The 20745-nt window shown below is 38.8% G+C and overlaps 1 protein-coding gene across 1 annotated transcript; it reads right to left on the minus strand.

The window, feature by feature from the left end:
• Positions 1–208: 208 nt before the first annotated feature.
• Positions 209–20401, minus strand: THBS1 (thrombospondin 1). The gene is made up of 22 exons (XM_026710368.2): positions 20111–20401; positions 19560–19653; positions 16849–17423; positions 16213–16288; positions 15814–16001; positions 14613–14723; positions 13358–13451; positions 11999–12172; positions 11371–11547; positions 11008–11181; positions 10602–10729; positions 10355–10507; positions 9652–9870; positions 9021–9128; positions 8304–8463; positions 7681–7799; positions 5431–5665; positions 4586–4813; positions 3626–3897; positions 3297–3394; positions 3039–3178; positions 209–2620 (listed from the first exon to the last, which is right to left on the minus strand). Exons 2-22 carry the CDS (start codon positions 19624–19626, stop codon positions 2613–2615), a joined length of 3504 nt encoding a protein of 1167 aa, XP_026566153.1. The 5' UTR covers positions 19627–19653; positions 20111–20401; the 3' UTR covers positions 209–2612.
• Positions 20402–20745: the final 344 nt, after the last annotated feature.

Consider the following 20745-nt stretch of genomic DNA (forward strand, 5'->3'; position numbering starts at 1 on the left):
ATGGATCCTGGGTTTTCTATGCCTTATTTAAGTTACTGCACTTGAGGTACCACAATTCCAAAATTGTTGCCCTATATTAAATTGTTTCAGCTAATTGAAGGTTACAAACAAACAGGATAGTTTTAGTGGTATATAGATGGAAGAAGTATTGAACTGGAATACTTTTTTTGTTTTAATGAAAATAGGAAGAAAAATATGAAGCCATAGCTAAAAGTTGTAAATATAAACTTTGAAATTTTTATTTCATGTACATGGGAAATTTTATCACACAATTTACATCTTTGAAAACTGTAAAATGGTTAAAATGTGTACAAAATATTCTCATTCTTTGAAAAAAGTATTTACTAATAGCAACACTAGTGGGGAGGAAAATCAAATTATTCTTCAGTTCAGTGTGCAAATGAAATATAAAAATAGAAACACTACAGCCCTACAGGTAGCATTTCCTGATAATTTATTTAAATAGAACATCTAAAACAGGAGATTGACTATTCCAACAGTTATGAAAAAAATAATTTATACAAAATTCAAAGAATGGAATACAAGATGTTAGAGAACAAAAAATCTAACAAGAATATAGGAAATTGTTCTCAGCACTATTCCAATGCTGTTTTCTTACTGGGAATATGAATTTTGACTATATACAACTTGCAATATTTTTTTTTTAAAAAAACCTTCTAATACTACAGTAGCTTTAAATTTTGTTAGATATTTAAACTCTGCTTGATCCAAAGGTTTTTTTTTTTCATTTTTCAGTCAAACAACAATGAGGTAATATTTGTAGATAAAATTTTTTGCCTTTGACATTCCTTGTTTTCTAGTAACAGGGCTGTAGAGAAAATGAAGCTAGTCTTATACTAAAAGCAGTCTTCAAATGATGCCCCAAACAACACCCCCCCCGCCCCCCTATGCAATGTGTCTTCTGCAGTCCATACTGGTGAGAAAATTGGGTATTCTGTTGGAATGAAATGATGCCCTTAGTCCTCAGTATCCTCCAAACGGATCTCTTCTTTTTTATTTGTCATACTGACCAACAGTACTATAATCTTAACCAGCAAAGGTGATAAGGCCAACACATGAATACCCCCTGTGCAAATAACAGGTCAAAGGACCGTGATTTAAAATAATTTAAAATTATTCCATTTTTTCCCTTGACTGACAGGGACTCAACATCGATACATTTTCTGCTTTGGCAATACAACAATAAGTAGCCTGCTTGGTTACTTTGTCAGCTGTTTTGCACAGAGGAAGAAAACACACTGAGAACAATGCCTACCCTACTGTTCCACATTGCTTAGGGGAACTTATTATTTGCAATCTAAAATACTATTGCAAGTAACTATAAAAATTCATTTAGAACAATAAATAACCTTTATTTACAATCTTTCTGTCATAGAAAAATGTAGCAGAATGGATAGTCTTGACGCATTGTTTCCGTTTCAATCTACAGTCTTTTGTTATTCAGAACCGGCAGGATAGGTAAAAAATAAATATTTTACATTTATTTTATCTACAGATGTCTTCCACAAAAATCATTTTTGGAACTTTTTTTTTTTTTGCATTTTGTAGAACAGAAGTTTAGCATTTAACTGCACTTATCACTCATTGTGCTTTTGAAACTTTCATTAAAAAATGCTTAAAAAGTTACTGAAGGCGACCACAAGTGCTAAATTGAGATGAAAGTGCTCTTTGACACTTTTAATATTGTTGCTGGATCTGCATGAGAACCAGACCATGGATGCAGCAGCACAGGAAATCTTGCTTTACCCATATGTTGTTCCTTGCTGTCCATTCCCACCACCACCCCGCCATAAACCTGCTTCAATCAAATGTGCCATAATTGTGGTTTCATTTGCCCCATTGTAGATTTTGTTTTAATTCATTAATATTGCATCTGGCTAGTTAGCAAGTATAACTTGCAAGTATTTTCCTACGCAATTAAGCAAAGTAGGCACTATTTGTGGAAATAGAACTAAGGTATAATCTTGGGTGGGAGCATAAAGTGATCCATACTGATGAATTAAGTGGGGCTTATGCCTGAGCAAATGTGCATTGGATAATGCTGCAGGACAATATGCAATAATTTTTATCTTACCATCCAATTTACCTTGACATAAACCCAAGGAAGCATAACCGTCTTTTAGAAAACTCTAAAACTCAAACCTAACTCAAACCTTCTTCCCTTCCTTCTTCTATAGGTTGAAACCTCTGGTTTAATATTTAAGTAGTCCACATAAAGATACCGCTGTTGCAAAAGTGCTGATCCATTGGACCTCCAGTTAAAAAGAGGCAGTGACAATGCCCAGCTACACAAACATCTTTCTCAAAGAAATAACTATTCATTTCTGAAGCGGAGGAATGTCCTTGTCCCTGAAAGACATGTTTCTTCTGTGTTAACAGAGATCAGATGGGAAGATTTGCAAATTTCTCTCTCTCTCAAAAGCATTCCCTCGAAACAGGTCATGTAGTCTGAGTCTCACGAAGGCAGGAAGAGAGGAATGAGCAAAAGCAAAACACAACACAACAAAAGGTCCACCAGGGGTCCTAGAAATTTAACAGTTCAGAAGGTGCAATACCAGCATTTTGAATTTCTATAACGAATTGCCTTCCAATCATTGATCTGCAAAAAAGAGACAAAAACCATCAATTGTTTAGTATTTAAGCAATTACAATTAGAGATACATTTATAAAATAGTAATCAACATACAAAATAAACACCTAACTCGACTTGTTCTTGTACAAAAGGTGGGGTTATTTCAAAGGAAAATATATCAGAGTAACAAGCCTACTGCTTCTCAAATGAAGCAGTTGCCCAACTCAGATACCTGTAATTCAGATAGTTATTTAATTTAAATCACTTTAAATTTAACATCTTTTTCTCATCCAGCAAATAAACTGTTTGCAAATACATTTCTTATTTACATTTATTAAGTGTGATCTAATACTTCCTTTTTAAAAAAAAAAGAGTTTATAAAGATATACTAAATACTTCATGATATTAAATCTAACAATACAAGGTTATTCATGTATGTTCTTACCTTTGCACTCATATTTTAGATCAGAGAAGAATGTCATTTCCTGAGAGAAGACGAACAGTCCTAAGCGACCGCCAGCGTAGGTTTTGTCATAGAGAGGACCAGAGTCTGCCATGATCTTCTTTCCTTCATACATTACCACTCTGTAAGGAAGAGCAGTGATAATTCATCTTTAGCATGAAACAACATACTTACACTGTAACCTTGAACAAGACTTTCCCAAAAGATATCAATGGTTCAGTCTATATCAGTGATACTTACCTAATGAAGCCAGTTTTTGGCCTGTGACTGAGACGCCATCTATAAGCAGTGAAATCTTTCCAACCTATCTGACGAGGGTCATGCCACAGAGTCTTTACCTGAAAGGTAAATGTAAAGAATTAATTGTGCATTGCAATTACATTTATATAAGCCCTGGAGATAAACCAGCAGCTCTTAGCAGGGACAGAAAGAGTTTTCTTTTTTTTTTAAAAAAAAAGCTTGTTATCCTTAAAATATTTTATTAAGATAGCTATGCCTTACATTAGTGTAATTTGCTAAGGTTTTTGAAAAGAAAAATGAGTTCATTAATAGTAGAAATTATTTATTACCTGTCCAACAGTATTTCCAGTATGCCACAAGGCATTTCGAAGGTGTATTCCAGGACCTGTGGTGGAGTTTACTACTTTGATAGAAAGACCCGAATATCCTTGAGCTCTGGTAGGCTGTACTTCCCAATATGTTTGGGTAACTTGTTTCCACATGACCACATAAAAACGGCTACTGGATTGATACCCAAATACAAAGCCAGCATAGTCATCATCTCTTTCCGTGTTAATGAAGAAAGTACCACTGAAGTCAACAGCATTAAACTCATCAAAACCTAAGAAAAAGAAAAATAAGATGTCAATTCATGCTTTAAAGTCCATGTAAGGTTTTCATTAACAAATCTCTCTCTCAAAATTGACCCGGGGTTTGCGTTCAAAACTTCTAATGAAAGCATATATTTTCTGGATGATTATGTTTTTCCCCTCACTATTTGCATCGTCAAAGTGTTTTTATACAACGAATTGGGATTAAATGGAATTACAACTATGATTCATAACCACATCTTAAATCACAATTTACATCCATTGCCTTGTGCAAAGCTGCATCTTTCCAGCAAAAGCAAAAGTGAATGGCATACTGAACAGGGATCCAGTATTCAGAAAGAGCTTTTGTATGTATATTCAGAAGTTCTGTTATACAGACTTGCTGTCCTATTGGATAAGGCTTAAAGGAGCTTAAGTAACATTGTTGTTGTTTAATTTCCTGAAATCAATGTTTTTATCCTTGCCCTCTTTCCTTCAGGGCCTGTTCATTCCAAAAACTGAGCAGCTGGTATTTTTAAGAATGCTTTATGAAAAACATTTAAAAAATAAATTATTAAAACAGTTATAAACGTGGTGATGAGGTGAAGGAATGTGAATGTGAGGATGAAGAATACCTATATCCTAATACAGCAATATGATATTTGTTGACCAGAAGAAGGGGATTCTCAGTGGATGTGTGTGCAAAACTTTGATGCTCACCAATAGCAAGTCCAGGATCACAGTTGACTGTCTGAACCAGTTCTTTGCCTTTGTGACGAACAATCCAGTTGGGATCAATTTGAGATGTTCCCTTCGGGTCCAAGGGAATCATCTGGAATCGACGGAAGTCTGTCTCACTTATGTGAACATTCTCAGGGCAGATGTCATCAATGTCGTTAACCTTATCATTGTCAAAATCATCTTTGCATGCATCTCCCCGCCCATCACCTGGCAAAAAAGAGGGGAATAAAGGATGAGTTCAGAAAGAAAGAAATGAACACCAGAGCCAAATATGTGGTATATTTTAGTCTTCCAGTAGCAGATGGCTTGAGCAATTATACATATGAACCAGCTCAAGAATTAGCTAAGTGGCTGGAATTCTTAGTAGCTAAAGTAATCTTTAAATAACAACAAGTTTTAAATGTTTCAACAGAAGAGCCTGTTTAAACATGTCCTTAAAACCTGGCTGGGTTCCCTGATCCTGGATTACCATGGATAGTATATTCCCCTTGGAAGATATTTCATTGTTTAATTCATTGTTTTTTCTCTAGACTTTGTTTCTATTGTTTTTTTTCTAGATGTAGAAAAAGTATGTATGCCTGTATGCATATATGTATTCTATGTATGTACAGTATGCCATTCAGAGACATACAAATTGGGATAACCTAACATTTTAATAAATTAACAAACAAAATTTAAATATTACAAGAAGTAAAGGAATGCTGCATTTGCTGCAAAACAACATATTCATATTAATGCTTTTTAGTAAACCACATTGAAGACTGCATTACACGTCTAAATGTTATGCAGTCTCTTTGTAATTTCATGCAAATTGTCTTTCTTACCATCTGAATCAAGTTGGTCACGGTTGGGAACCAATCTGCAATTATCTCTTTCATCAGGAATACCATCATTGTCATCATCATGATCACAGGCATCCCCTTTCCCATCTTTGTCGTGGTCAGCTTGGTTCGCATTGGGCACATAAGGACAGTTATCAAGATTATTCTGGTGGCCATCTTCATCAATATCCTGGTTGTCATCACACTTATCCCCTATGCGATCGGAATCTGAATCCATCTGAAAGCAAAATGTGGAACACATCAGGGCAAAGATTCACCCAACCCTGAAAGGTAGTATCTTGAAACAGGAGGCAATCCAGAGGTCTTGCTTGGATTCAATGGTCAGATTGAATCCTTCATTTCAGTAGCTTGTGAAGAAGTGCTTTTTGCACTCATGGGCCTTTCACTTTAGTAACATGAGCAGTGTTGTGGTTCGCTGGCAGCCTGTGCAGATGGCAGCGGAATCGGACAGTGGGGAAGAACGGGGACCAGTCTAGGAGTCTGGAGAGGACTCCAATGCAGAGATGGGGCCAGGACCATCTGGGAGTTGTGTGCTGACTCTAGAGCCTTCAGAGTCTGGCAGCAGCGAGGCAGAGGAACAAGGGGACCCTGTTCCCAGTGCGCGGTGTGCGCAGAGCTGCTGGAAGGCAAGAACAGTTGAAACAAAAGGGGCAACTTGGGAGTAAGGCTTGGAGGTGATTACCCCTCCCCTAAGGTATAAAGGAGGTGCAAAGGTAGAGAAACCTTTGCAGGAAGCAAAGTTGTTCACTCTGTTCTGATTAAACCTTGAAGCTCTGTGTGGACCTTGTACTTCGGTTGATTCCCCCCAGTTAATTTGGCACTTTAGTTGTTGGCAGCAATTCAAAGGAGATTAAAGGTGGGTGCTTATCTCAAGGGACTGTTTGGGACTCATTATGGGCTGGTAATGAACATAATTCCCAGTGTTGAAATAAAACAAGAGTTATTTTGACTGTGTGATTAATTATGGTCTCAGGAAGCCTTTGTCAGAACAAGCAAAGATAAATATGTATAGGATATTAATGTGCACTCAAAGTTTGGAATTATTGGGAACTTTAGCTCTGTGTAGGATTCACCTTCAGTTAGTGAAAGATAACTTCTTAACGCCTAGCCAGTTTGTTTTGGCATATTGGGGAAAAGTCAAACTTAGCTATGGTTTCTATTATCTACAGTGCATTTTTCAGGTTGGTAGCAACTGTATTGGTTCTGCCTTTCTAAAATATAATCAAACAATGTTTAGATCTAGAAGGCTATATTAATCCTAAATTGTTTGGCTTTATTTTGCTGCAAGGGCAGCTGAAAAACCTCAGACTGTTCATAAATCATATAAAAAACAACAGGTCTCCAGTTTTAGCCACCACATAAAATAAGTTCTCTGAAGCAGATTTTCATCTTAAAAATAGACATAATTCATTGTAGTGCTTTAGTGTGGCACATTATTTTAGAAACCAATAGGGTTTTGAGACTGTACATGTCCTTTTAACTAGATAATCTACAGTATAAATCTAGGTTCCAGCTATTTATTGCAATGTGGCAATTCAAGCATTTCAATTATGCTGCTGAGGCTATTAATCCTACTTTTTATACAGGATAGAACTGTGCAGGCTTTTCCCACTGCTACTTTAGACTTGGGTGAATTAAATGGGATGGAATAGATCTCTCCATATTTTTTAGTCCTTAATCAAGTAAAATTATTTTGAGTTTTTTTTATTTTAATTTTAAATTTTTTTAAAAAATTAAAATTTAATTAAAAAAACATTAGTGATGTAAGTGTTTGGTACTACTGTATCCTTTATCCCTGATGAGCCTTTTAAGGGGTGCACTTTTGTAAAACTAAATTCCTCACCTCAGGACATCATAAGTCATGATACCCCAACACGTACAAACTTTTTTCTTTTGCAGATTATATATTGTTTGACATATTAACAGTATTTTTATTGCTAAATTCCTGAAATGCTTAGGTTGAAAAGCAATAATTTGGGGTATTTATTTTATTTAATCTGCATTTAATAAACGTGTAAACGGTAAACGGTACATAGACCTCCCTTTCCAATTACTACTTTCACTATATTGCTGGCTAATGTTGTTGCAGTACAAAATATAATTTTTCACCTGAGTACTGTGTAGTGATTAAGTTGTTAGATCAGGGCTGAGGAGACCCAGGTTCTGTACATGACATTCTGTATATTAGAAGATGAAATAAATTTTTGATGGCCTAAAGGCACTTAAACTGACCTGGTCTGGATTGTGCGCCATTGGACAGTTGTCACACTGATCTCCAACACCATCCAAGTCGGAATCCGTTTGATCCACATTGTACACATATTGGCAGTTGTCTCTTTCATTAAGAATGCCTAGAAATGTAGAGGAACCCATTCAAGTATCTTTAATAGTAAATGCATCTAGATAATCAGTTATTGCATAAAAGTAATTGAGAGAGAATGGTTCATAAAAGCCATACTAATAGTCTATCTCTTTAGGCATCTAATACTAATAGAACTGTCATTTCAGTTAACCATTCAATGGCAGCGTATCTTCAACAATATCTACAAACCAAATAGGATGCAGTATAAAAATAAAATCTGCTTCTATAGAAGCTGCCATATATGACATAAAGTAAGCAGATAAAAAACCTGGGATGCTATTAGAATATGCAATGTATTCGAATTTGCAAAAGTACCTCCAAAATGGCGAGTGCATAACTCGCGTTTTTCTGTTTTTCATTTATTTACTTGAAATGTTTGGTATGTCCAGGTCATCATTAAGAGTAGAACGTGCTCAAGGGCAGATTCTCTACCTTGAGATGACTTGGAGAGTCATGCCATAAAAGAAGAAAAGAAGAAGCAACCAAACTTTACCGTCTCCATCAATATCCACAGCACAGGCATCGCCTTCTCCATTTTGGTCCGTGTCTATCTGAAGAGGATTGTGGTTGTATGGGCAATTATCACAGTGATCACCAACATCATCCCTATCATAGTCATACTGTTGTGGATTGAAATTGAATGGACAGTTATCCTGCAGAAGAAAAATTGAAAAGCCTTGTTAAAATTTGCTCAGATATTGGCGCAGGAAGTGTCATTAATAATGTATTCAGTAGAGTTACTAGAGTAAGTAGGGTAGCAAAGGCACGTTGCTGGAATTCTTTCTTTGCCATGTAAAAGTGATATGTGATGCAGCATCCATCTTTTATTGTGAAACTTTTTTAAAAAAATCCATTTTCAGCTACAAATTAGATAACTATTTCAAATTACTGCCAAAGACTAGCTACTTTTCAATCTTGTATCATGGTTTCAATCTCCTCCTCTTTCCTCGTTTTACATTAGTAGTAGGGAGGGACAGTACATTGGTGGGCAAACCTGTGACTTGTCATTTTACTATGAACAGAGTAGTAAATGGGCAAGGATTTTATTTCACATTTTACTTTTTTTTCCACTGACTGCATGAGGAGAAATCTACTAATCCATTCCAAGGTTTCACTGGATGTATAGGCAATTTTCTTGTGGTCTTTGGCTATCACTGAGATGGACATTGTCTATACTACAGAGGAACATGAATGTTTTTATTAAACTTGCCCTATCATCAGGAATGTTGTCGTTGTCATCATCATCATCACAGGCATCACCAATTCCATCATCATCATAATCTTCTTGTCCAGAATTGGGAAGTTTGGGGCAATTATCCTGCAGAAAAAGATACAGAACTTGTGTCTTTAATTTCACACAAACTAATACTCAGATTACAAAGACAGACCCTTTCTTGATGATTCTTTAATTTAGAGCACTGCCAGCATCACTAAAATCCATGACTTTTGAACAACAACAACAAGAAATTATTCTGAAACACTTTTGCTTACTCAAACTAAGCAGTTAAAAATACATGTGAGTTATGATTAATGTATTTCATTAAATTTGGGTTGTGTCCATGGCAACTAATTTATTTAAATATACTACACTGCATAGTTAATATGTCCACCATCAGATCTTCATAATATTGTGCCCTTTTGTACTATCTCCTTTTGGCATGTGATTATTTTCCCCAGAAGTTTGCATCACAAAATTTGGAAAAATGGAAAAACTCTTGTTTCATCTCAGAAGTTCATTTAAGAAGTATTAATTCAATAAGCTCATATATTAAAATGCTAACCAAACCACTTTCCCCCAGTATTGAAGGATGGAATGGCATATAATCAAGAAATGGGCTTACTTTAGTGCAGTGATAAGTAGCATTGGCAACACACTGAAGATTCTCATTTGGCCATCCATCTAAGTCACTGTCTTCTCCACAGATAATCCCATTGCCGGCATATCCTGGTTTACATTCACAGCGGTACATTGGGTCACTGAAGTGTCCAAGGTAGATGCATTTGGCATATTTGTTGCAGGTGTGAGTTCCATCAGCACATGGATTACGTGGCTTGCATACCTAAGACAGATGTAAGAACACACTTACAGAGATGCCTTTACCTCATTCTTCTTTTAATGAATCAATGGAAGAACCAACACCTGACATTGCTACTGTGTTTTCAAAGCAAGCAGCTATTGATTATGTGTGAATTCTCTTTAAAGAGAATTAGGCATATGGTTTTCTTTATCATGTTTTAGATACGGACTAGGGCTTCAATTCTCAATTGTCACTCTCTTTATACAAAAGAAAGGTCTGCCCTGTGAATTCCACCTACCATTTGTGGCTCTCCATTTGCTTATTTAATGGGTTTCCAGCTTGATTCAAACTGAATTTCTTATATGCAACTGGTTGCCTCTGAACAGAATCACATGGTTGCATGTAATTAAAATAAACTGCTACCTATTATCTTCTTTAATTCTTGGTCATTTACAAGACTGTAAAGGCCTTAATTCAACAGGGATTGAGGTTTTATAAACAGGAAACATTTCTATTTTGACAGTACCTGTTTGTTTGCCATTGCATCTTCCACGCCTTGACCAAAAGGCTGTGGTCCTGTGAAGCGGGAGGGACAAGGCTGGCAGTGATAACCAGGTACAGTATTCTCACATCTGTGTATTCCACCAAGTACAAAGCAAGTATCCGGGATCTCTTGGCACTGAAATATGAAGAAGTGGGAGAAAAATTTGGCCATAGGTTCTTTTACAAACATCTTGAACATTGACTATATTAATGCATGCAAATTATCTTACTTCATCAATATCCTTGCATCTAATTCCATTTCCTTGATAGCCAACAGGGCATGGGCCACATTTCCAGGAACCATCAGGGAAGCTAGTGCATTTACTTCCCGCAAAACAAGGATTAGATAGACATCCATCTAAAAACGACAAGAAAATTGGCACAAATCAAGTTTTATTTTCTTGGCTGCTCTCGTCATTAGACAGAATGAGATGGGCACCTTAAAAATACCTGACAGAGTATCAGAAATAGCAACAAGATCATGAAAGTCATAATGCAGTTATTTTGCCAAACTATTTCACATTTCTTTCTTATGAAATTTAAGTTGTTGCATTCTCTACTTTGCCATACTCTTCTGAAAATGACACAGCACTCTTACATACGCTGCTTAATAGTTCTTGATAGGCCATTACTCACCGATTGGGCAATCCTGCTTGTTGCATATCTGAGTGGCTGTTGCATCACCAATGCAATCCTTCCCTCCAAATTTGGGCTCTGGATTATTGCAGAGACGACTGCGTTTCTGAATGCCTCCTCCACACGTAATTGGACAGGCATCCCAAGGCGACCATGGTCCCCAGTTTCCATTAACTGAAAAAAACCCACAAATATTTCTGTATCTTGGAACTGAAGGGGAAAATGCCATTGGTATTAGAAATCCAGGTTGATTTGGGTGACTTTTTGAAAAAGTTTTAATAATTTCTGTTCTCAATCTCAAATGATGAATATTAAAATGCTATCATGTTTCTTGTAGAAAGCCATTTTAGACAGTGAACTTACTTGGGCATGGGCTTTTCTGGCAAGGCATGTTTTCTCGTGCCTCTCCTTCACATGTTTTGCCTCCCATCTGAGGAAGTGGAGAATTGCACAGACGGATTCGAGTGATTAACCCACTTCCACAAGTAACAGAGCAGGAAGACCAAGGGGACCAGTGGCTCCAAGCACCATTCTGTCGGACTGTAAGCAGTAAAATGTTGCTTAGTAAGTATCAAAATATTGTTATAGTAGATTAGGAAATCACCATACTGTAGGGTTCTTGGAACTCTTTGATTATGCTAGCACTGATGACATTACCTAGCTTCATTACCTGCAGTAGGTAATGAAACGTCTGCAAGAAAAGAACCAAATTCAGAGAGCACCAAAGAATCCACACCTCAACCCGAGCTACAAATATTATCTTCTATTAATTACCCCACTGAAAAAATATTTAGATATTGCTGTCACTTCAGAAAATCATTTTTATAGGAGGTATAGGAAGTTTAAATCATCAACCATCTCATAAATCCTATCACAACCAAATGTTTTACACTTAATCTGAAGTAAACCAATGTTTCCCAATATTAAGCATGGAAGGACAGAGTAAGAACAGATAGCATTTATCTATAATGTAAAGAATTTGAATGCTCACATCTCTTATCGCATTCTTGCATGTTACATATCCGTGTTTGCACTGAGGAGCCTTCACAAAGATGGTTGATTCTGTCACAAGAGCGACCTCTCTGCTGAATCCCATTGCCACAGGTTGTAGAGCAAGTGGTCCATTCAGACCAGGGAGACCAAGCATCATCTGCGGAATCGCTTGCTGTAAAAAGAAGAGAAATAAATATAATAAATATATAATAAAAATAATCACCATTCTTAGAATAAAATATCTTTATTGTCATTGCATTCCATGAATAGAATGAAATTTGAAAGCTACTCCAGCACAGTACCCCAAACACCACATCACAATCACAATACAGAGTATTTAAAAATTAAAATAATTATAATAATAATAGGACCAAATCACAAATGCACTGTTTGATTCAAGACAATTATATCTTGGAAAAGAAACTGTTTCTCAATATATTAGTCCTCATTTTAAGACACCTGTAATGCCTCCCTGATGGTAACAGTTCGAAATATGAATGTCCAGGATGAGAACGGTCTGTGGAGATTTTTGGTGTTCTAGAGAGGAGTCTGGTCTTCGCGATCTCATCCAAAGAAGAAAGAGAGCAACTGATTTTTGTGTGTGCTGTGTTTATAACTCTCTGGAGTATCTTCTTATCCACCTCAAAATTACCTCAAAAGGGAGCAGAGATTGCCAAAATAATATAGTGACAGATCCTATATTGCCCTGTAAGTTTCCAGATACTCTGATATTTGATAATTGAACTATCCAAATTACATATGAATGTAAGAAATATTCAGAACCAGATGACTAAGGTCTCTTGTAGCATATTTTGGAGATTTGTGGGACACCTTGTGCTCACCCAGGAAAAGAAAATAAACACAGATATTCATGCTAAAAGTTCCTGAAATCTCCCAAGGGATATGAAAAACCGTATTAAGATTTTGCTGTAGTTTCTTCAAACTATGAAACACAACTCAGAATAAATTCATGGGAGTTTCATCATTCTTAACGCATTTTTATTCTCATATATGCTGTCCTGACTGGATTTGTAGTTCTTTCTTGATTTTATTTGTCTTTTAATTTTTACCTCATTCAAGTTACCTTGACATAAGCCATCTATCTGCAAACTAAAAAACAATAACAATGATTGCTATTGTGTGCTTAGTTCAAAATCTAATATTTATAGCTGAACCTGAATGTAGTGGCAATTTCAAAGATGTCTACCTTGGTTTCAGAATCTCAGGCTAGAAACTGTGCTCTCTTCCATATACACTTTTCAAGGTAAATTATACCTTCTAGGCACAGGCATTGAAAATACAAAAACAAACAAATCCTAAATCCTATTAAATAAGTTAAGGGGATGTAGGTACTTACGCCAACATCGCGGGCAGCATTCACCATCAGGAACTGTGGCATTGGAACAAGGCATGAGTGGACAAGACACTTTATGGCACATTACAGCGGAATTCTAAACAGGAAGAAGGAACCCTCATATTAAAATAAAACACCCTACATAAATCTGACATTTTGTTTCCCAATGCCTTAATGCTCTACTACAACCAGTCATACTCCATTGTGCAAAGTATTTTTCCCAACAGCTGTTTAACATTTAAAAAGGAGAGACTATAATTAGTACGAGAGAAGAGAAAGAGAAATAAACCCATCTCCTTTCCAACTGGAAGCAGTAAGGATACTTTAGGAATGGACTTTAAAACAACTTATGTCATCAAGTTAGTAACCATGAAGCCAAAAATAGGCTTAAAATGTTACAGTCAGGACTGATTTTTAGTCCAGATTGTAAGTTTTGAAGCCTATTTTTGACTTACAGTCCCATTAAGCTGAATGCAATTTTAATAAGTATGCAGGTGATTGTTTCCTGGAATCTAAACAATGGGTAGTTTGGTTTTTGTGGAGTATACTGAAGCTTTTTGAAGTCAAAGCAAACCCAAGAATATGAAGCCCTTCAACCAATTGCAACCCTTATTTATTTTTGTATCCCTTTGTTCATTTAATCAACAGCTACTATTAAAATGGGAAAACCAAATCTTGTGGAGTAGCTTTCCAGATCTTGTCTCATTAAGCTAATAAAAATTCTCAAAATTGCCATTTTGGTTATTTGCCTGAATTTTATTTGATCATCAGAGAACGGATTTAGGAAAGTTGGCTCCACATTCAAACAGTCCATGTTGTAGTTTGATGTGTATTTTCATCTTATGCCAAAAAACAAAACAAATGACTGTGCAAAAGAAGGAATGATAACTTTTGCCAATTCTGTTCTTTAAAGGATAATAGATAACATGATTTGTAGCTTTAGGGGATAACATAAACAAAGACTGAATTGGATGTCAGTAGTACAAAGAAAAACACAGAAGCTTTAGCCAAATACAACTGTCTTAAACAGTCAAAAGGCAGCTCTGATTAGGAGGCAAGTTTAATAGAACTTTCCTTGCTGCAAATATTCATTCACAACATATAGAAGGTGGCAGGTTTAAGTTGAAAAGAATGAATTCAAACTTTCTTATGAAGTAATAGGTATTTGGGTCACCAATTTCTCTGCATGGGTTACATTTTGCATAATGTATTAACTAGATGCATGATAAAACCTGGTTAGCTGTAAAAAAAATCTCACCTGGCAGGTACATGTGGTACAGGTGTCAGTGGTCCACTCAGCTGTATTTTCATACACAACATTATTGTGGAGACATATTCCTTTCTTTATATTATGTGGGGCAATAAGTTCCTTTACATCAGACATAAAAGGAATAGATAATAATAAAAATTTATAAATCAGTCTGAATCTGACAGAGCAAGAAAATTGCTTTTACACTTACTTAGAAAGGATTATGCTTCCATGTTAAATGCTATAGCTCTAAATACCTACGCAGTATTTAAATGATATAACTAAAGTAATACATTTATTTTTGTCCGTTTGATTGCTCACCTATGTTAGACCATAGGGAGAAGCTTCAGGGGAAGCTGGACTATATACAGATGCAAGCTTTAGCCAGCTGTCTAGGACTGTAGTTGCTAGAGAAAGTTTAATAAAAATACTGCAAATGACTATAGGAAGATCTCAATTTATGACCATAATTGAATCTAGTTGTTAAGTGGGTCATCTTGTGACCCCCCACCCAATTTTATGACTTTAAGCAAATGCTTTGTTTGATAAGTAAGCCCATTGTTTGCTATAGGATAGGTTTTTGTGGTTTTTTTGCTGGAAACTGGAAGTAAATGCCAGTTTCCAGCAAAAGCATGATACATCCCAGTCATGTGACCATGCAAACAATCATGCATGCAGGCCAATTGCCAAGCATCCAAAATGTGATCACATGACGATACGGGGCAGCTGGCCATTGAAACTTCAAATCTGGGTTGTAAGTAGCTTTTTCATTGTAACTGTGAATGGTTGCTGAGCAACTGATTGTAAGTAGAGGATTACCTGTACAGCAGGATATATCTATTTTTAGGTCAGTTACAAAAACTATTGATATTAGACACTGATTAAATTTAATGTAATGCTATATTGGCCTTGCTTTAACCTAAGTAGGTAGAGCTAAACATTATATTTCATTCAGCATACTACAACACAGATCTAATCATGGCTTAACATGTATGAAGCATCTTAGGTGGGTGGCTGAGAAGAAAGTAGTAACTTTCTTCTTATGCACAAACATTGTCCAGGCTGGTCACTTAAAAATGTTTCTTTCTTACAGTACTGTAAGTGAATGTCTGTTTCCCATCATTTTGGAATGCAAAATAGTTAGCATTGATGAGTCAAGGAGCCCTTAGGAGGCTTTTGCTACTTTCTTGGGTATTTAATATCCACTTACCATATTGTTGACAGAGATTTCAACCTTCGTAACCAGGGCACGCAGGCTTTGCAGTTCTATGAACATTTTGGTTAGATCGTCACAAGAAAAGCCACAGACGTCCTTGGTTTTCTGGCCAATGTAGTTGGTGCGAATGGCTGGACGGGAGCCGTTCATGGGATTGTCTAATTTAATAAGTGTTCCAGTAGCTAAAGAAACAAGTGAAACACATACAGATTATCTATAGAAACACTGTCAAAAACTGAGAGAATTCAGCTTAAACAAATGTAAGTCAATATTTCCTTAAAATACAGTGGTCTACATTTCATGTTGTGTCTAAACTCATTCATCTCACATAAACAGGAATCTTATAATCAATGAATGGGCCAATACATTTGAAGAAAAAGGTTTCTAACGTACAGATTTGACAGCCTTTATTCCTCAGGATGGTTTCCAGTGTAGTTCCAAACACAAACCGAACATTCTGAAGCATTCCCTGAAAACATAAAGATTGAAAGAATCCATCACTATTGCCAGGGGAATTCTTGATGCATATATGTTTTAAGTGGGCACAACCATCAATTTATATTTTAACTCTCACATTGTTTTCTCCTGTAGTTTATTAGTCAGCTTGGGTTAGGAATGACCTATATTTAATTCAGCATGTGTAAGAATTTTCATACCTATATTTAAAGATGTTATTGTTTTAATTTGTAAGGCAAGCGTAAACTATACTGGCCAGAATTCTCATGAATTGATAATAAGTCAGTCTTTCACTTCCTTTTCATATCAACAACGATCAAATCTTAACATTGCCTAATTTTTAACCAAAAACTCAAATTCAATTTAAAGCTTACACCATTGGAAACATTTTAACCGTACATGTTAATATTCCAAGTGTCAGTTAAATCCCCTTTGCTGTGGATAGTAGTCAATAATGAGTAGTCGGGGGCAAAATTTTTACATTCTTGAAACTATTCCCCCCCTCCCCCCATGGCAAATCAAATTGGCTTCCTTGAATTGGACTCTTGAATTTGTTATTAGAAAGTATCTTACCGGGAAGTTGTCATTCACTCCTCCTTTAGCAATACGGAGTCTGGCTCTGTTGGACAGATCCCGAGTGAAGATGTCCTGGATAGGAATTTCCAGCTCAACATTTGTCATTTTTTCACAGCCCACATAGAGCTGAGCCTGATCCTCTTGCACAAAGAGAGTGATGCTACTCCATCGCGCCAGGGGCAACTTCACCTCCTCCACCGACACCAAACTTTGGTTGCCTTCATCAGGAAAGACGCTCAGGTCCAAAGTTTTTGCCTTGCCATTGAGCACCAACTTAAAAACATAGCCAGAATTGTCCTTGCGCTCCACGGCCAGGATGGTGCCAGCGTCCTTCTTTATGGGGCGAAGATTAGCTAACAAGATGAAGCCCTTCTCGGCTTGGATGGCATAAAGAAGGTCTTGAAATTTGTGGTCGGAAACTGCCGGGATACGGTTGGCATCATCTATGCGGTAGGCAGGGCTGGAAGTCTCCAGTCCTTTAATGGAATGTACCCCCTGGCCTTTGTGAGCTCCCTTGCGGCCAAAGCCAATTAACTCAAAGAGATCGAAAACACTGTTGTCATCACTAGTCTCTGTCAAAATAAGGGAGGGGAAAAGAGAGGCAGAAAGAGATGGTTATGTTGGGCAGGGATGGGTCTAAACCAGGGGTCTCCAATCTTGGCAACTTTAAGACTTGTGGACTTCAACTCCCAGAATTCCTCAGCCAGCAACGTTGGAGACCCCGATCTAAACAGCTGCTACTGCTGTTCTTATTGGACACTCTCTTTTGTTGATAAGAGGAGTCCCAAGAAATATATGCTATCAAAAGTTATAGAGGAAAGGGTTTGGATCTTATAGTCCTCTGGTCCCACAGCAGTTTCCCATCCCTACAGCTTGGGTTCTGCTGCAGCAAAGCAATGGAGGCAAGCTGCAAAAAATACTTGGCTTCCCAGTTCTTCTTGGATGAGCCAAGAGGATCAAAGAAGAGCATTTGGCCAAAGGACAAAAGAAAGCAAAATCCAGGATTCTTCTTGTCATTCCCCTTGCCTCCTCCAGGGACTCTGAAGTTACAAAGTGGAGAGCAAGACAAAGACGTAAAGCAGAGGCTCCCAAGTTATGACCTAGGGTGGCTGTGTGAGGAGCAAACCCAAAAGAGGGAGCCCAAAGCAATAGAGGAGGATGGGAAGCCAACTCTTCCCCAAAAGAAGCAGAGCCGAACCGCAGGAGCTCAGTAAAGCTTCAGGGCAGCTAGGTGAAAAAAATAAATAGCATTGCTAGCATCTGGCTCAACCTAGAAGTCAGGCACAATGCCTTGGATCAGACAGATAGATAAAATTCTTTATGGGCCAAGTGCGATTGGACACACAAGAATCCCCTGAAGCATCAGGGATCTGGTTGAGGGTAATAGAATAACAGAATTGGAAGGGACCTTGGAGGTCTTCTAGTCCAACCCCCTGCTTAGGCAGGAAACCCTACATCACTTCAGACAAATGGTGATCCAATCTCTTCTTAAAAACTTCCAGTGCTGGAGCGTTCACAACTCCTGAAGATAAGTTGTTACACTGATCAATTGTTCTAATTGTCAGGAAATTTTCTCCTTATTAGTTCTCTCCCTGATTAGTTTCCACCCATCGCTTCTTGCAATACACCTCCTGCGACAGAATCCGGTAGCTGAGCTTCCCCTCCCGCTACCTCTTTTACTTGATAAAAAACACTTCCATACAGAACTATGACAGCCCGCCAACCTGCCCCTTTGCTGTGTGCCTGGTCTGGCTCGGAGCGTCCCTGGCACGGCGCCCTGGCCCCAAGCAAGGCGGATGCCAAGGTCAATAGTCCACTGGGAGCCAGAGCCCAGAAGGAAAATGCCTCGAGCCCCCAAGTCCCTTCTCAAATATCAAGCCCAGCCGGGGAAGCCCTGGGCACAGGAGCCGCTGAAGCAAGAGAAGCGGGACAATCAATTGACCGCATCGCGGCTCCATCCCTTGGCACAGGCAGCTTCCCACCCTTGGCTGGTGGAGGACACCGCCTCGCAGGCAAAGTCGCTTGGGCAGTGGGACATCCTTTCAGGGAACGGAGGCTGTCTTTTCAACCCAGGTACTCTCGGCTCTGTTGGTTGCAACTCCTTGGCGTTGCCCACAGAAGAGAACGAGAGGTATAGAATAGAATAAAATAGAATAGAATAGAATAACAGAGTTGGAAGGGACCTTGGAGGTCTTCTAGTCCAACCCCCCTGCCTAGACAGGAAACCCTACACCACTTCAGATAAATGGTATAAAGTCCAGCTGGAAGGCGCCAGGTTAGCCACTGTACTGGGTAACCCACTGTATTGGTCCGTTTTAAGCAGTTTTTGCCAACCCTACCTTGATGTAACCTTAGACTGTCTACTACTATTGACCTCACCCTTTCCTAAGAGGTCTGTAGGGGGCGTGCATAAGCGCACCAACGTGCCTACCGTCCCTGTCCTATGGTTTCTTTTATTTTTCTTCTATGTATCCATGTATTCATAACTATGTTTTTACTTATACCTATTATCTTGTAAGCGATTGACAAACCAAATAAAATAAACTAAATAAACGTAAGCTGGACGAGGGTCCTCTAGAGCCTTTCTCCCTTCTCTCTCCCTCGACACTTAATCCCGATTTCGACCGGAAAGTCTCCCAATTCGGCATAGCCTCCCTATTTACCCGCGACGCCTCCTCCCTCCCACTCTGCGATCCCACAATCTTTACCTGGAATCCGGTTCGTTGTGCAGACTCCAAGCATCAGAAAGAGAAAGAGACCACCGGATAGCTCCATGGCAGGAATCTCGCCCCAAAGGACAACCTTCAAGCAAGAAACAAACCGTCACCGGTCATTCGACGACCTCGGACTTCTCGCCCTCTCACCTTCTAAACACAAGCAGCCGGCTCCAAGAAGAAGCGCGCAAGCTAGGAAGGGGCGGTGAAGTGGAGGAAGAAGAGGGAGAAACGTGACCACAGACCGACCGAAGCCTCGAGCGAGCAAGGTAGAAAGAAGGAAGGGGAAACCATTGGATGGATGGATGGATGGATGGATGGATGGATGGATGGATGGATGGATGGAAGGAAGGAAAGGAAAGGGAAGGAAGGAAGGAAGGAAGGAAGGAAGGAAGGAAAGAAGGAAGGAAGGAAAGGAAGGAAGGAAGGAAGGAAGGAAAGAAAGAAGGAAGGAAAAAAGGAAGGAAGGGCGCTGTAGCTTTTCCCTATTTATCTTGTCTTTTCCAAGCGAAGTTGTAGGAGGAAAAAATGCCTTCAGGACTTACTTTTCGTAGGAGGCGGCGAAGGATCCCCCAGAATCAGATCCTTTTGAGAGCAAATGTGGTTTTATAGAGCTTAGTACAAAAATCCTTCCTGGCGTTCTTGGGCTCTGCGAAGTTTCCCCAGCGCGGGCTTAACACCTTGTACACGTCCGAGCCAGTGGTGTCCTTTGCGGTCCTTGGAGCAGTCCGGAGAGCGCGAGGGGTCTTTTTGCTGCCGGCGGACTGAAACGGATCAAGAGGAGCTCGCCCCTCCCCGCAGGTCTCCCCTGGTGATCACCCTCGCTCTTTGCACTGAAGCGGCGGCAGGAGTTCCCTCGCCTTTAAGGAGGTCGGTTGCTCGCACCCCCGAAACTCCGCCAGCCAATCAGCGGCGGGCGGACAGGAAGCGGGCTGGAACGAATCCAATTAACTCGCAACGAGGCAGAACACAGGCATGCGCGCGCCCAGGCACCCCCATACCTAAAACGCAGTCCGGGAGAAGTCAGTGATGCGCGGGGGCGGCTGGTGACAGATTCGTTCCGATCAGTGGGAATTCCCACCCACTCCTTGGCCACCTTGGTGGTGGTGGGGGGGAGGCCGTGTTGTCCCGGGAGGCTTGGGGGAAGGGGGAGGCTGTGCTGTCCCTGGAGCTTTCTCTT

This window comes from Pseudonaja textilis, chromosome 1 (genome assembly GCF_049901715.1).
Source record: "Pseudonaja textilis isolate UNSWEBS1 chromosome 1, rPseTex1.2, whole genome shotgun sequence".
Lineage (NCBI taxonomy): Eukaryota > Metazoa > Chordata > Lepidosauria > Squamata > Elapidae > Pseudonaja > Pseudonaja textilis.

What these genes read in the sequence shown, in the direction of transcription:
- THBS1 (XM_026710368.2), bottom strand. Translation starts at nt 19,626, where the DNA reads ATGGAGCTATCCGGTGGTCTCTTTCTCTTTCTGATGCTTGGAGTCTGC. An exon ending in CACAACGAACCGGATTCCAG is followed by an intron (nt 17,424 to 19,559) that starts GTAAAGATTGTG and finishes TTATTTTGACAG; the next exon opens with AGACTAGTGATGACAACAGT. An exon ending in CCAGAAAAGCCCATGCCCAA is followed by an intron (nt 11,182 to 11,370) that starts GTAAGTTCACTG and finishes GGTTTTTTTCAG; the next exon opens with TTAATGGAAACTGGGGACCA.